Source organism: Zootermopsis nevadensis, unplaced genomic scaffold (genome assembly GCF_977971745.1).
Source record: "Zootermopsis nevadensis isolate Lab colony 2312 unplaced genomic scaffold, Znev_1.0 Znev_ptg000013l, whole genome shotgun sequence".
NCBI lineage: Eukaryota > Metazoa > Arthropoda > Insecta > Blattodea > Termopsidae > Zootermopsis > Zootermopsis nevadensis.
The window spans coordinates 11,193,472-11,209,009 of record NW_028259145.1 but is presented as its reverse complement, the minus strand read 5'-3'; the positions used below and the strand labels follow the sequence as shown (position 1 = coordinate 11,209,009).

At 37.6% G+C, this 15,538-nt stretch overlaps 1 protein-coding gene across 6 annotated transcripts in view; it reads left to right on the top strand.

The window, feature by feature from the left end:
* The window catches only part of LOC110830769 (uncharacterized), a 1,002,197-nt gene that overhangs the window by 476,149 nt on the left and 510,510 nt on the right, over window positions 1-15,538 (top strand). Inside the window, exon 5 of one of the 6 annotated variants that reach the window (XM_087348627.1) lies at window positions 995-1,055. The exons of the other annotated variants lie outside the window; for them this stretch is intronic. Coding sequence (XP_087204753.1) covers window positions 1,029-1,055 — 27 coding nt within the window. The 5' untranslated portion in view covers window positions 995-1,028. The remainder of the gene's footprint in view (window positions 1-994; window positions 1,056-15,538) is intronic. 6 annotated transcript variants of the gene reach the window in all.

Below are 15,538 nucleotides of genomic sequence, written 5' to 3'. Positions count from 1 at the left end.
GAACCCAATTAATACCTCGTTGTAGATTGTGAATGATTATAATTAACCATTTGGAGCCGAAGCTCGTCTAGATAATATTTAAAAAAAATTGTTATCCCAAAGAAAAGAACGCGGTTCCATTACAACTATCAATTGATTAACGTTGTTTAAGGAAATAAACACTAGCATTTATTCTGAGAAACATACAAAACCCACAAATTTACTCTGTGGGCAGAAAGCGTGTTCCCGCGCTATAGTATTGTTATCGTATGTTGCCCTTGGTAATTTCAAAGCTGTTCATAAAGGCTTTGAGGAAAAGGCGGTTTTAGCCGTTTGAGTTACTTTATACTCTAAATGTTTATATGCTGCTCGCAATTAATTTGGATTTTCGATATGTTGTCATTTCACCAACTTTAATGCACTGTACAGAAACAAGTAGTTCCAAATACAATTTTTTCAGACATTTTTCGATAGCCATTCTTACAAGTTGATTATTTCATAACCAACTTTATGGTGATACAGGGTTTTTGTTGTAAGGTTTCTAGTTGCTCAGCTGATAAAGTAGTTTTGTGCTTTTATTAAATCTTAACATTTACTACTGTGAGATTTCGGGTTCTCATGGCGGCGATTATGAAGATGGCTGTCTTCTGGGTCGTTACGCCGTTTAGTCTGGTAGATACGTCATTATACTATGTAGTGTAACATCACAGAAGACAGCCATTGTTATTTTACCCTGTGTTCAAATGATCTCGCCTTTGGACATCATCCTGAGCAGATTTAATTGATACAGTATCCTCAAACTATGTATCTTTTAAAATCCATTTTGATATTATCCTCGCATTTATACCATAGTTTCTTCTCGTGATGTTTCCAGACTACATTTTGCATTAATTTTTGTCCTTTTCCTGTGTGCTACATGTCCTGCTAATCTTACAATTTACGTTTATTTCATAAACGTTTGGTAAGAACTGTCTTGTTTGAATATCCACTGTACAATTTTTTCCTTTTTTTGCAGGTAAGTGTATGAATACCTGCAGTTACATGGAGTGATGCTGATTCATTATGAGTTGCTGTTGGTAAGCTCGTTGGAATCATTGTTTACAAGCATGCACATTATTTAATATCGTTGTCATTAATGACATCCCATTTCAGTTCATGGTGTTTCCCGACGTATCAGTAACTTTTATTGTAGTGTCGAATGATATGACTTAATTTAAGATCATATCCGGTAGGACTGAGACAAAAATCTTAAGATGACCAGTTTCAAGGTCGATATTTTAACCAGGACATCCGGAGTACAAAGCAGAAATGCTACCCACTGGTCCGCGTCGTTCGGTGAGAGTGGCACAAGCCGTAAGCAACAATAGTTCTGTACATTTTGTGTCAGCCATTTTCAGTGTTTCTTGGACAAACTGCGTAAAAATAATACGTAGTGGGAAGATTGTATCTGCTGTTTAATTCCGATGTTACATAGACTTCGAATGACTTCGGTTTCTTCGGTGGTGCCGTACACATAGGCTAGTTATTTAAGCGTCGATCAAATCAAATCATGTTCGTAACTTCTGGTTCATCGAACTTAAACATTCCATGCCGATGTATCACAATTGTTGGCTGATTGTCTTTTGTTTACTTAATTTTCCCTGCTCCCTGCAGGAGACGGAGAGTGTGTTTCCGTGATAGTATGACTGATCTTGTAGATAAAAGGAAGAAAACTTGATTGTGGTACGATTCTACAGGACCTGTGAGCTTTCGTTGTACTGAGGTGTCAGGCTTGCAGAGGTAATTCAGTATAACCTAATATGCAGTGCCTCGTGTTATTAGTGGTCCAAATCACGAGTTAGAAGTGAGTTGCTTGTGTAGAATGTTCTGATAACGGTGTGCTGTAGTACATATGTTTCCTTTTCTTCCATCATTTCTCTGTTTCCCTTTTTCTCTTTCTTGTAATTCTTTATTCCGTCTTATATTTTTCTTACTTTCTTTCTGTCTTCAATTTTTTTCATTACTCAGAGTGTTTTGTGTACCCTTTGTCGACGGTTGCACTTAATTCTTCTTGACTTGTAAAGGAACATTTCTTCATGGACAAGTTCTACGAATCACGGTATTGAACAACATGAGACGTATGAACTGAAAATCAGTGAATATTAATAACATTTTACGATATTATTCTTCTCATTTTACATTAACGTTGCCATAAATTAAAAATAGTTCCATGCTAATTGCCGCTCGCCGTACTTGGGATTATATGGACATCGCGATGTTATTTCCCTTTAGTTCAGAATCCATTTTTATACGTTTTACTGTCTTATTGAGATGAATTTACCCCTTCAAAGGGTTAATGTAATGCGAATAAAATTACTTACGTTAAATTGGCTGACAGCGTGATCTATACTGAGTTACATGAATTTGAATATAACGTACACCCATAAAGACAACATGTCCAATTATTCTGCTAGCTTTATTATTCCAGCCTGTAATCAGCTGCCTTTCCTTGGGCGGCCGTAATGGCGATTTGATTAAAATCTACAAACAACGTATCCTCGACGTTTAGGGTACATGCCCTATCGCTTAGTACCGCTAGAACTGTAATACGCAATCAATAGAATATTAGCTTCGTATGCAGAAAACTGGTTTACTACCTGAATTCAAATTAGAAAAGTAATACACTCGTTGTATTGTGAAAGGGGCTGTTTTTTTTAAAGTCGTTCGTTAAATGAAAATTAACTTCTTCCACTTTAAATATGGCAACATTGTGATTAATGAGGCCCCTTTTTCAGTGCCAAAACTGTAGTTCCACCTTCTGTTAGCTGTCCACAGCTTCTCTCCATATCTTGAGATCGTCTCCTCTGTCCGCATCAAAGTTTTCGTTTTAATATGTAAACATTTGTAATTTTACAGTGTGTATTATTTCAACTCTTCGTAAGTTCCACTCTTCGTATTCGACAGAGGTACTGTAGGTCGAAGTCGTAGCCCCTGTCATGACATAACATGTAAATGTCACTCACTTTGCTCTGTTTTGTATGTCACTGTGACTATGACATATTTCAACTGAAGGCCCATGATTTCTGCCCAGAGGATGGGGCATATTAAAATCGACAAGAAAGATGCCTGCCCTTACTATCTAATCATACCTTTCCGACAGTGTATGACAAATCACTAAATTCATGAAAGTTACTTTCACTAAAAATAAGTGCTCTCTAAATCATTCAGTGTAAAAAGAGAAAGTGGGCTGAAATGATATAACATCCTTGCAAAACAAACTCATAGATTTCTCCAGTAGCAGGAAAGGATAGGCGAAAAAGAGAATAAAAAGCGAAAAAAATTTATTCATGAGAATATTCTCCGGATGTACATTTTATACAGGAACGCGTTAGAAAAATATTACTGGAATTAAAACAGACCCAGTTCTAAATTATATGCTTGCTTGTAAAAATGATTTAATGCAGAATTTAAGGATTCATCCTAAAAGTTTTGAACTACAAGTCAAAAGAAGCACCGTGCCATGACGCTATCCAGAAAGCTGAAATTAATGGTCCAAGAATATATGCAGGCTTTATGCCAAAGGAAAGAGGATATTTAAATAGACCTATTGTTGACCGAGTGAATGCAATTATTATGTTAGACTTCATCTGGCATGAATTTTTACTTAAAACCACATTTCAAACGTTTTTCTACTTGCGTCTTCAGGCGTCTGGTAGAAAACGTTAACTTTACCTGTCTCACATCTACTTAAAGCGAGGAGCGGGTACTTGCGTATATTTAGGTCGGCGTCTATTGTAAAACTGATAGCATTTTCAGGAATTATTTCAAGCGTCTTAAATAACAGAGTAGAACAAACACGTATATAAGATTGTATTATACAAAAATCTGTGATGCCAAGCGTCCCATAATATCATATAGTTGCTTCTTCTTTTACAACTTACGTATTGGAGACACAGTGACCCAGAGACGAAACCACCCAGAGAGCTGTGTGCGGTGGTATTATACGCCCTGATACAGTCGCCAGTTCGTGCCTTGAACTCGCTTTGTCCACTCTAACGATGTACTATTGTTGTGATTCTTGGAACTATCGTTCTGTATTCCTTCTGAGATCCCTTGTCACGTGAAGAAGCGCTGATTCAGTGTACCGAAAGAACATTGTCCACTGAAAACAATAGTGTTTATTTTGTTTCGTGCGGATTCCGAAAGGTGATCCATTTTACTTTCGTTTTAATTAAAAAACCATCTGGTCACATTTGTCCATCCGTCCGTTAGTAGCAGCTGTCAAACTACCCAGCTGATTTTACGTTTCTAAATTAACTTTTCTCGTATTTTTAGTTTTTTGACAGATTCTTGTGATACCTGTGAAACAACATTATATAATGTATAAAGTGAAGTTAACGCGGCGACTGAAGTTGATGAAAGATTCTCGGGCTACAAGTAGCGTCAGGTGGCTGAATGGTTAGTAAACCATATTCTTTGTCAACGTTTCGAGAGCCATCTCTGCTGTCATCTTCAGGGCTCCTGCGTAGCAAATTTGATCCTCTGCAGCGCGCTACAGAGGACCAGTTTTGTTACATAGGTAAATTAAATTTTAAAATTGCTCGACGTGAATGAAAATTGAAGTGGTTCGACCTATTTTCTTGTATAAAATTTTCTTATATTACATTTAATTAAAACTTCGTTATCCATTCTTGAGTTTATTCATGCGCACGGTGGAAGATGAACGCGGTTTACGTCACATCCACACATTAACAGTGCATAAACTCTCCTTACTTGTTCCCACCACGTCCCTAGACATCAGTCATGTGACTATCGTCATATTTTTGTATGTTTGTGGTGCTGTTATTACTTACTGAACAACTGATCCGAAATGGAGGTGCGTATTAAAAGAAAACAAAATGTTTTGCTGTTAGGTGCCCGAAGTTTTGCCATTACGTCACGAACGTCCGCGTATTTCGGAACCCGGCACATTGTTTGGAAATCCGCATGGAATTAGTCTAAGCTTACGTGGTCCTGTACGTATGTGGGAATGTAACAGTTGTGTTATATGGTGTCGGCTGTCTTCGACTCCAAATCTAGAGGGCTTCTCTTCCATCTGCAGATACAACCTTCGGATTCAGTTATCATAGTAAAAAACCGAGTAGTGTGTCACCTATATCAGATGGAAACGTAAGCTGTATAGGGCGTCATTTATTTGTTAATAAATTGTAATGAATTATATGTATGATAGTGATATAATACTTTAGATTAAACTATGGAATTTTTCTGTAGTAACAATTATGCTATTTATTTTCTGGTGCATAATTATATTTATACGCATCTATCTTGTGTGACATAACTTACAGTAGACTCTGTTTGTAGTAGCCTGCTTATGTGCATGCTTGCTGTATGGAGTAAATGAGGATACATTTATTCCGGTAGACCGATGTAGAATTGAGCATACTGTGATGTATGTTTGGAGCTAGGGGCGGAGTTGTAGTTTCGGCTTCGCCTGGAGGAAATGAGGAAAACCACTGAACCGGTTGAGGGTAACCCGACCTCAAAATACTCCAGGCGTTGAGATATGTCGCCAGAGCAGAAGCTGGAAGACAGGGAATTTCAACACATTAAAATAAATTAATTTATAGCCTAAAACACAACCGAATGTGCAAAGTTGTGACTGTACAGATGGGGTTGAAACATAGTAATCGATGATATTTAATTCGTTTGATCATTTGAGTTACGTGTTTTGAAATGATAATTATTGTGACTCCACGGTACGAAGTTCTTCTTGAGAACCTGATAGTTTCTTAGCTGGTGGAATTCCCGCTTCGTTTGAATTTCGAAGGTTCAATACACCACTGGTCCCTGTTGAATCGAAGCCACGTCTTGTTTCTTTAAGTTCTGTTTCAAATTATCATCCCATCTATATTTAGGTCTAACAAGTAGTTTATTCCCTTCAGGTTTTTATATTAAAATTGTGTATTCTTTCCTCATCTTACGTAGTTTTAATCTGAATACCCGACAATCATGGACCACTTCATTGAAATTTGGCTGGTCATTAGGAGGGGCACATTCGGACAAGTAGGATCTATGACGATGACTGTCTGCTGGGTTGTTTCTCCATGTTAAGACCGCCCTGAATATCGAGGCGGCAGGCACCTTTGAAACTTCTACCAGACTACACTGCGCAACAACCGAGAAGAAACTGAAATTTCAAATAGGATCTCTGTTTAAAACTTTACTTACTTGCTAAAGATCCCCCCCTCATACGCCTTTCATCTTGACTGCGCACTGTCTTTTGCTTTTATTTTCCTGAGACTTCCCGATTTGTAGTTGATGGGTGAAGGCAATGGATGACCGGTTCTGGAACTGTCAGCCCGTTCACTTCTGCAGTTGTCAGGAGAATTCACACACGTCGCCGTTGTAACGTTTATCAAATTGGGACACTCCCTGCTGTAGAATGGAAGTAGAAATATCCGTGTTCCAGCCGAAGTTCCCTGGATATGCGCCAGCACCGTGTCGCAGTGTTACTCCGTCCCAGCGCATCGGTTCTCTGCCCACCTCAGCCTCTCCGACAGCCGCATAACCGAACACTTGAGTGCGCCTAACATTTGTCCTCCGCGGAGGCAAGTGGGTTTCTGAAACATCCAAATTCTGGGATGGCGCGATAATTGTTTGGCTTTCCGTCCTACTCACAACAGTTCTATTTACTCTGTAACTCTTAAGAGGACTTAATATCAACGTTAGACAGCGACCGTTCAGAATCCTTTTTGTCGCTTTATCTTTATACATCATCGCAATTTGTCTTTCTTGTTGTTTTCAGTTTTTATTTTTCTGCCTCTTACCTTTGCTTTCTTGCCTTACATCCCATTTCCTACCTTTCTTTTGTATTCCTATTCCCAGTTTCTTTCTTTCATGCTCATATTTGTCTGCCTTCTTTCATTTCTTTTTCCTTCGATCTCCGTTTCATGTTACATTCGTCTTCCCTGTCCACCAGCTTCTCAGAAAGGACTGTGATGCATGAAACTAGTTTAGTTCCTGTGCCACAAGCAGTTTGTATTATTTCTGCATTGGAATACTGTTACGCCATCTTTTCTTCTTTCTTCTTTCTTCTTTCTTCTTGTGTCTTATTCTTCTTTTCTAACATAAAATGATCATATTTCTCTTCTAGTAATATACACAAGAAATCTCTCTTTCCACGTCTTTTATTCTTTCTCATTTCGTATTCCCATCTATTTTATGTTTCTTAAAATCCTATTTCTTTGTCTCATTTATTTCTTAGTATTCTCCCCCTTTATCGATGATCGCCTTTGCTAACTTATATTGTCCTGTGGTATTTCTTACGTTTTCCTTGTTTTATTTTGCATAATACATTCACACTTTTATACGCGGCTCCATATTTTCACACATATTTTCTTACTTTCTTTTCATCTCTCCTCAGCATTCAAAATATGATATATTTTTTCCTCGTATTCCATTCTCTGTTTTCACATCCCACGTCCATTCTCTCAACAACACGTTGTTTCTTCTGTTCTTCCTCTGAATATCATTCTTTAGCTCATCAGAAATTTCAATTCACAGTTTACATTTCCCCGTTTCTCACGTGTTTCTCAGATCTATCTCGGTTTGTGTTACCCCCTTTGTTATTCTTTGCTTTTTTCATTTGTCGTAATACACTTCATTTTTGGCGGGTTTCCGGAATTCTGCTACGAGTAACAACGATGTGCCTTCTGCTGTCAATTACCGTTTCTCAATCCCTCACATGTTGGTCATGCAATCTTTTACGATTTACGTAGATTGCATTGACAATGCGTCATTATAAGGGCTTACTGAATACGTTATTCTGCGTACGACTCTCTGAGTAAACTATATTTGATATTCGATTCCTCGTAGGGTAATTTCGATTCTTCAGTTTGTCAGCTTTTACCATATTAAACGACGCAACGACCCAGCAGATAATCATCATTGAGGTTAGATGATTATCATGAATGGTGGCTATATTGACCAAATAGGAGGCATTAGCCTAGCCAATATTCGTCTGAATAATTTGAGGAACAGAGAGATAATCTTACCCCATCATTACAATAAAGGCAAACTATGTTAAATTAATGTAACAGAAGCTATAACATTTGATGTTAGTGAAGTGGTGACCCTTGTGCATATATAAACTAATTCCGATAATGAATCCGAGACTTCCGCAGGACACTGTTCTGCATTACAAGAAAAGTTACAAACCCACATTTTAGTTCCTATTCTAGCTACAGAAGGAATCAGAAACCGATGGAACAGAGGGTCACACAGCTCAGGGTCTGTCGGCTGTCGTTGCAAACTTCAGCAGCTACCGGGTAGAAAAGTGGTCTCGCAGTTTGTGCTCAATAAAACGAACAAACACACACCACACAGATTCACTTTGATAATCTGGAGAGACACTGTAACTCCAGCTTTTTGGCAGAGAAGTTTGATAGTAAAAAGTTATTTTCTAATCCACTAAAATGAAAGTAGCTGGCGCCTGCAATATTAAGAACGATAAGTTATTTTACTACCACACAACTCCATTTAGATCCATGTGGAGTGTGTGATCATTCTGTTTATGGATTGAACTGTTATGTGTTTACATCTTCTGTAGTTATGCTGTTACATGCGTATCATTGCATATAATATCATTAACATTCCTAATTTTACAATGACTTTCGGTCAAATGGTCCTATAAACTTGTCTCTTTACCTAAACATCACGCCATTTAGAGGTGCAGAGTGCTTGGAAGCAAAACTGCACGCATTCTAGACGTGGGAATTAGACAGAGTGAGTGGCCAACTTGCGCACCTGCTGGTGTCTCTCGGGGACAAATCTCACCCCCCCCCCCGACAATTTGATTCATTGGTGTATGCGGTACAGAGCCAGAGTGGACGTGGAAGCGTGAAGCCTCTTTACATACTAGAAATGTAAGATAAACATAAGTAATTTGATTTGTTTCAAATGTTTGTTTAACAAAAACTAAACAGCATTCAGGAATGAAACATATGCAAATGGAAGTACATGAAAGCTCTTTCTCTAGCATGCGAGGCAAGTGACTCGGACGTAATTCTAACGATGGCCACTAGAAGCGCAACTGTTGATATCGCAATAAAATGGCGGCTGATCCCAAGAAAGCGTTTTGTGTGTTCCAATCTGCAGTCCATAAAATCTGTGACCACTGTTTAACGGGGATTCCTTAGGAAGTTCCACATAAATCATTCATTACGAATTCAAGTCGAAATTTGCGATACAAATGACCATTGACCGTGAACTTTTCCGTTCTTACGTATTCATCTCTGTCTCCCAGTATTACCTATGCACTTGAAAGAAGACGTAAAACAGCTTTTCTAAGGTCGGAACACAGGAATCTCGTGTAAGGAACAATATGCGAACCCTGTTTCTTAATGATTGTAGTGTATAAATAGAGGCTTCATTTCAAGAAGTATGGGTCATAAGGATCCCCTAAATGGCGGCAGTATAACCTACACTCTCATCACATACAAAGAGGGTACCCATTAAAGTCGCAATGGTGTTAATAGTAGTAAAATATAGTACATTATGTAATAAAATGTATCTAAAAATGGACCAAAATGTATACTATCTACTCTATTTTTATACTAATGACGTCTGTTTAAATTTCCAAACAGTTGTGTGGAGTTGAAATTAGCCGAAGTATTTTGAAGCACGTCCTTGTTACGTCACATTCTACAGAGACAAATGAAAGCCGGCATGCGAACTCTTTTTTTCAGGTCGTTAAACTGATGTGCCATATATCTCAGCGTTGTTAACGCTTCAATTAATTATCAAAAGGAAAGCAAATATTAACATGATTGATCAGGAGGAAAGGACGAGAACATTGCTAGCTGCTCAGCAATTATTTTTTTATATCTGGGTGAAAAGTTTGTGCATTGAGAAAATCGAAAGTGTTATGATTGCATTCGACTAGCTCGTGAACACAATACAAGATAAATTAATGCCAGTAGAATTAGTTTTTAGTATGAAGAATGACATGACCAGATTCGTGGCGTGGGATGCTTATAAATAGTTACTGGATCTAATTACTCACTACGCATGTTCGATTTCTTTGTTTTTCAATATATTTATTTCCAATATAGCATAGTGATGGCAGAGCTGTAGAATGTGTGTCATAGATAACACGTATTGTAATCCTTGACAACACAAGAACTATTTGTTACATAATATTCGTTGCACAGTTTCTTTTGAGCATACGAATGTTTTAAAACAGCAGGATGCAACAGGATATTAACGGGTGCAGAGCTAATGGCTAATATTTGTTTATGTTACGTAATTTTACCACGTGTTTCGATTTTATTTAAATACATACAACGAAATTTGTTGTGTCAATTACTTTTAGTAATATCAACCTATGATCATATCATTCAAGATGAGAGTCACAGGCGAAATGTTCTTCTTCTTTTCTAAATATCATTAATTCGATAATAGCTATTTTAGTATTATTTTTATTTTACACATTTGTTGCATTGATTACGAACAATTTATTTGTTTACTTTGAGATCAACTGATATTAATCTTTAATCGCAACTAAAAGCCATGTCTCATAACTGGTTTTCTTTATTCGTAAACTTATTTGTAATGTGGACGAAATTGGCCTATATTTCTTTTACGTGGAACGGAAATTATATCTTAACTGGCTCGAGTGAATAATATTTCTTTATGACGGTCGTTTGTGGTAACAATGAAACGTTATCAGATCCTATGTAGGATATAACGGAGAATGTGTCCATACGAAGGAAAGAAAAATTGAAGTTAATTTTATTATAAGTTTTGACATCACAGCATACATATTTTATACGTAATCCACCTGCTTTTCTGTCCATATATAGTCGTGGCTAATATGTATATGCTTTCTAATTCAGTCACAACACAATATTTTCGGTTGGGACAACTTTTCACCGTGACTGTCACTTATTTCAGATTAATTTTCTTCGGAAGACCCTGATGCGCTGATGAAATTTCTGCTTAACGTCAGCGCTTGTTATAGACAACAGCCTCTCAGAAAGAACATAACTGAAAAAAAAAAATGTCCGTGCTCCTGTTAATCTTCCCACCCATTTTATTGCAGTCATGCTTTTATTGCAATACTGAACTGGAATTATTACGTGTATATTCCAGTTTTCATACTGTCTGCAAACAAAAGTCAGATCACAGATCGTACGTCCTTTGTTCATTTAAAATTTATTATCACTACTCAAAGGACAATGAAAGCCAAATATGTGCAAATGAAGGGAGGCTTTATAATTTAAACGCGCCAACTTTTTCACTCCTACCGGCATTAATTCTCAGATAAACTAAAATTGCATTTAAATTTTCAGTTTCCCATTTCTGAAGAGAAGAGTTGTTATAAACTCTTCCGGAATTTTTGTGTCTCCGAGTATTATAAGTACGATATTAATAAGGAAATTGGTGCTTACCGTGAATACTGAAAAGAAAGGAATGGTTTTCCATTTGTGTACTAATTTATGAACGTGACATTTGTAGGTTGGCACAGGCCTATATTTTGAAATTCATTACGTGGAAAGTTGTTATTGAAACCAATGATGAAATTTGTTTAAATTTGTTCTGTCTTTGTTTCTCTGTTCATGAAAGTTAATATTTTGAAGGGACATTAACCCAATCACAATGTTGAAATGGGGACGGAATTATATTTAAAAGATGTATGGTACGTTACATGCATAGGCCTATTGGTAATTTGCCCAATAATCGACTTTCGATATTAAACGCCTTCCAGCCCTGTGTAAAGTAATTTCAAAAACCTATTAAATGTATTATCTACATGCCACAGTCTACGTTACACAATCTCATAGACTTCGATGTTTTGCTGCCTACAGGATCTAGTGTCAGTATTGAAAGAAAACTTGCTTCAGTTCAAACATCCAGCATAACGTTTCTTGCTGTAGTGAAATATAATTCAGAGTTAAGTGCAAGCACTAAATTGATGGTGACGTAATCTCGAACATTACTTGCCATCGAAATTCTTTGGTGATGTTCGTGCAGCATTTAGTTAGCACTGCACATATTGACAAGCAGGTGCCGATTAAGACAACAATACAGCCTTATAAAATTGGTAACAAAATTTCTGGACACAGAAAGTGTTTATGACGGAAAATGTATCAGGGGTTGGAAATTGTTGACAGGTGAGGCACTACCGGTTCCATCATGATGGACGGCTCACACTGCGAACACAGTTTTCTTATTGCAAGTTCTTTGGTTATCGTATTGTTGGGCGTGGCCTTTGGTCACCGCGATTTTCCGAACTTACACCGCGAGACTTCTTCGTGTGGGGATTTTTCACAGAAAAGCTTGGAGGAATTGAGATGCGATAAAAAACAGACTCTTGCCAGTTCCAGTGTCTTTGCCATCGTAACCTAAGAAAAGTGTCTTTATACATGTGAGGTTTTCAAGATGTTGAGGACAATGATCCTGTTTTTCTGGGTTTCGGTGTCGTGTAGTTTCGTAAGTAAATCAGCGTTTCAGAGAAACATACCATCATGTTAAGGTTTTAAGTGGCGATGATTGAAAGTGGAGGAATTTATATAAGTTGGAACGAATGAAGGCTGAGGACGTGGGCCAATTAGAAATAGGGAAACAGGGAGAAGGTGCCAGGGCAATTGGTAGCCTTAAAGTGAGTGTTAGATGGGGAGGTCCTTGGTATGTTTCTCTGAAACATTGGCAGCTGCCGATGAAAACACATGGCACCGAAAATCTCAGCATCATCGCCTTTATGCAGTTCACAATTTATTTAATTTGAATTGTAAGTGATAGGAGATCAGTTTCTGTTTAAAAATTATTGTAGGTATTAAAGTGGCAACGGGAGGGGATTGCATCTAGTTTGAATTTAATAATATTCTGAAGTATAAGGTTCTCATGGCGGTGAGTATGTCTATGATGGTCTTCTAGGGTTGTAACTCCGTGTGTACTAGTAAGTGGATATTAAAGCTGCGAAGGAACATACTGCCTCCACGTTAAGGGCTGTAGGTGAAGGCAGTACGTTCCTCGGAAACACAGATATCTACATACAAATCCACGCGGAGTTACACGATGTACGTATGTGTTTGATTGTTTGGGTGTGTAAAATCTCATAATCAGTATTATGCACTTTACCGCGTCAGTGTGTTGTGCCACTTCTTTGCATAGCCTGGAGCACGATGACGTGAAGATAACATTCCTTGTGGAATTAACATTGCTGCTTAGTTCTAGTGACTTCGTACAACTGCTCCGTGGAACGCAAGTCCAAAGGGAATTGCTGCACATTGATGATACTAAGTGAATGCTTATGGGACTGTTCGTGTTTGTCTGTATGTTATTCGAGAATCGCTAGACGGCTTTTAATAAAATTTGGTACGTACGAGCGTTATGCCATTGGAGGCTATCTCAAGCACTTTTAAATTTTCTACTTGTTTGATGGCTTCGTGGTTTAGACTTCCAGAGTGGGATTCGTAGGTGACTGTCAATTTATCACCAAGTCAGTACTGCGCGTATAAACGCCTGCAAATCTTCATGTAAAATGTCCGTTATTATTGTTTGATTCTGGAAAGTTAACACATTTTAATAAAATTTCGTAATATTAAGTTTCATAAAAATCCGTTCACCCGCTACTGTAACACTAACCACTTGACTGAAATAATAATGCAAAAATAAGAAATTTAACAGTAACTTGGGACTCATAAATCCGTATGTTGCCGTCGAATGATTAGCGTTAAAGCCACGTATTCACGAGGTAGCGGATTACAATCTCTTTCCCGAAGCTAAAGATTGGCTCTTCTCAGATTTTTCGTGGTGTTTCTCAGTTTCTACAAACCACAGTTTTATTTCATGTCCTGTCAGATTTACAGTCATCCTACAGTGCGATGCCATGTGACTAATGAAACTGCAGAAGTGCCATTACATAACCCAGCAACCGAAGTCAGCACGTTAAATATTCAGCGAGACTTACGGACAGTTTTTTTTTACAACTGCGTCACATTTAAAGACGTCAGGAAAGTTTTTTGGTGTCCATTCTCTTTTTGTAGGACTCTTGGCGTACTGGGTAATATTTTCTTCATTCTCCACGTATTTCCATTTGAAGTTACGTCACCACTTCGTTGAAGCTCGTATGTGGCCTAGAGAACTTTGGATACGTTTTAAAAGGAGTAGACCGGGTTATTTTAAAGTTCCACAAAGCAAATAAAAATCCCCGTTCTCCTGAGTTTCCTGTTACCGTTTCTACCACGTAGTATGATTTCGTGATAATTAGTTTCTTAACTTATGTTTGTGGAAATATAATTTATTTAATATTTTCTTATTCCGTCACTTTATCTTCTTTACACTCAGTCTGTATTTTTCTTTGAAGGATTTAGACAACATACTTAAAAGAGTATTTGATTTTATCTTCAGTTTCTATAAATATTACAAATTGCCATTTACATGTTTAGGTCTACATAGTACTACGTGGTATTTCGAATCGGAGGTTAGCGTTAAAACAGCTTCCTTGTTTATGGCAGTAATCGGTTCGAATCTTGCTTCGGGCATGAGCTTTCTTTGTTGATTCTTACCGTATGAAGCGAAGGGATACGTCGTGAGTATTTGTGTATATATGTTTTGCTTGTTGCTCGAGAATGGACTAACGAATTGACGCCAAACTTGGCATGCTGATGCCTTGAAACCAGTAAGAAATTGTACGAAGGTCTAAACTATGGACGTTTATTGATTTTGGCTTTCGGTGAGGATAATTTCTATACTTCGGGACTGTGCACGATAGAAGTGCGCCTAAACCAAAGTTGTATAAACAAGGACATTGCAGGAGAAAGATAATAACCCAGAAAATATGTCATTGGTTTGAGTCTCTATGAAAATGCCTTCTTCAGTTCGGTAAATAATCATGATAAAAGGATGGAAGAGAACTGTTTGTGTTAGTGGAACAGTTTATTACAGCAAAGGTTGCATACCTGAAAACTGGCCCGGGTTCGAGTCCCGATTAAGATGGGTTTAGGTATTTTTTTTGTTACATTGAGCTATATGTATTATCGATTGTGCAAGGTTTCGGTTTTCGATGATTGATATAAAATGTAAACATTTCGAAACTCTCCTAGTATATAATAAAGATCGAATTTTTTTACGGATATTATCGAGCTCTTATAAATGAAATATTCTCTAACAGCTCTTCTTTATTTATATTATTGTGCTTTTCATCTTAATGCTTATTTTGATCGGATTTCCAGATTTGTCAATCACGTTAGTAGATGAATTCAGTGTAACCGAATCACCTTGTTGTTAGGGAGATAAGGCAGCTGTTCTGATTGTCATGATTCCAGTCTGTGAATCTGTCAGTAGAACATCAGATTATTTGGCTTGCCTTGTCTCTGCTAAGTTAGTGCCTTTCTCAGTCTGCCTGCCGCGACTCAGGACTTGAAAGGTTTCCGCTACATGCTGCATTCAGATGCATATCTACTCATATAACTACATTTTTTTACAACATGCGGTGAAGATCTTGTTCAGCCCTGTTCTGACGTCTTATCGGTCTGTAATGTTCTTTCTTTGTTTTTCTTTGTATTTGTTCCGTACT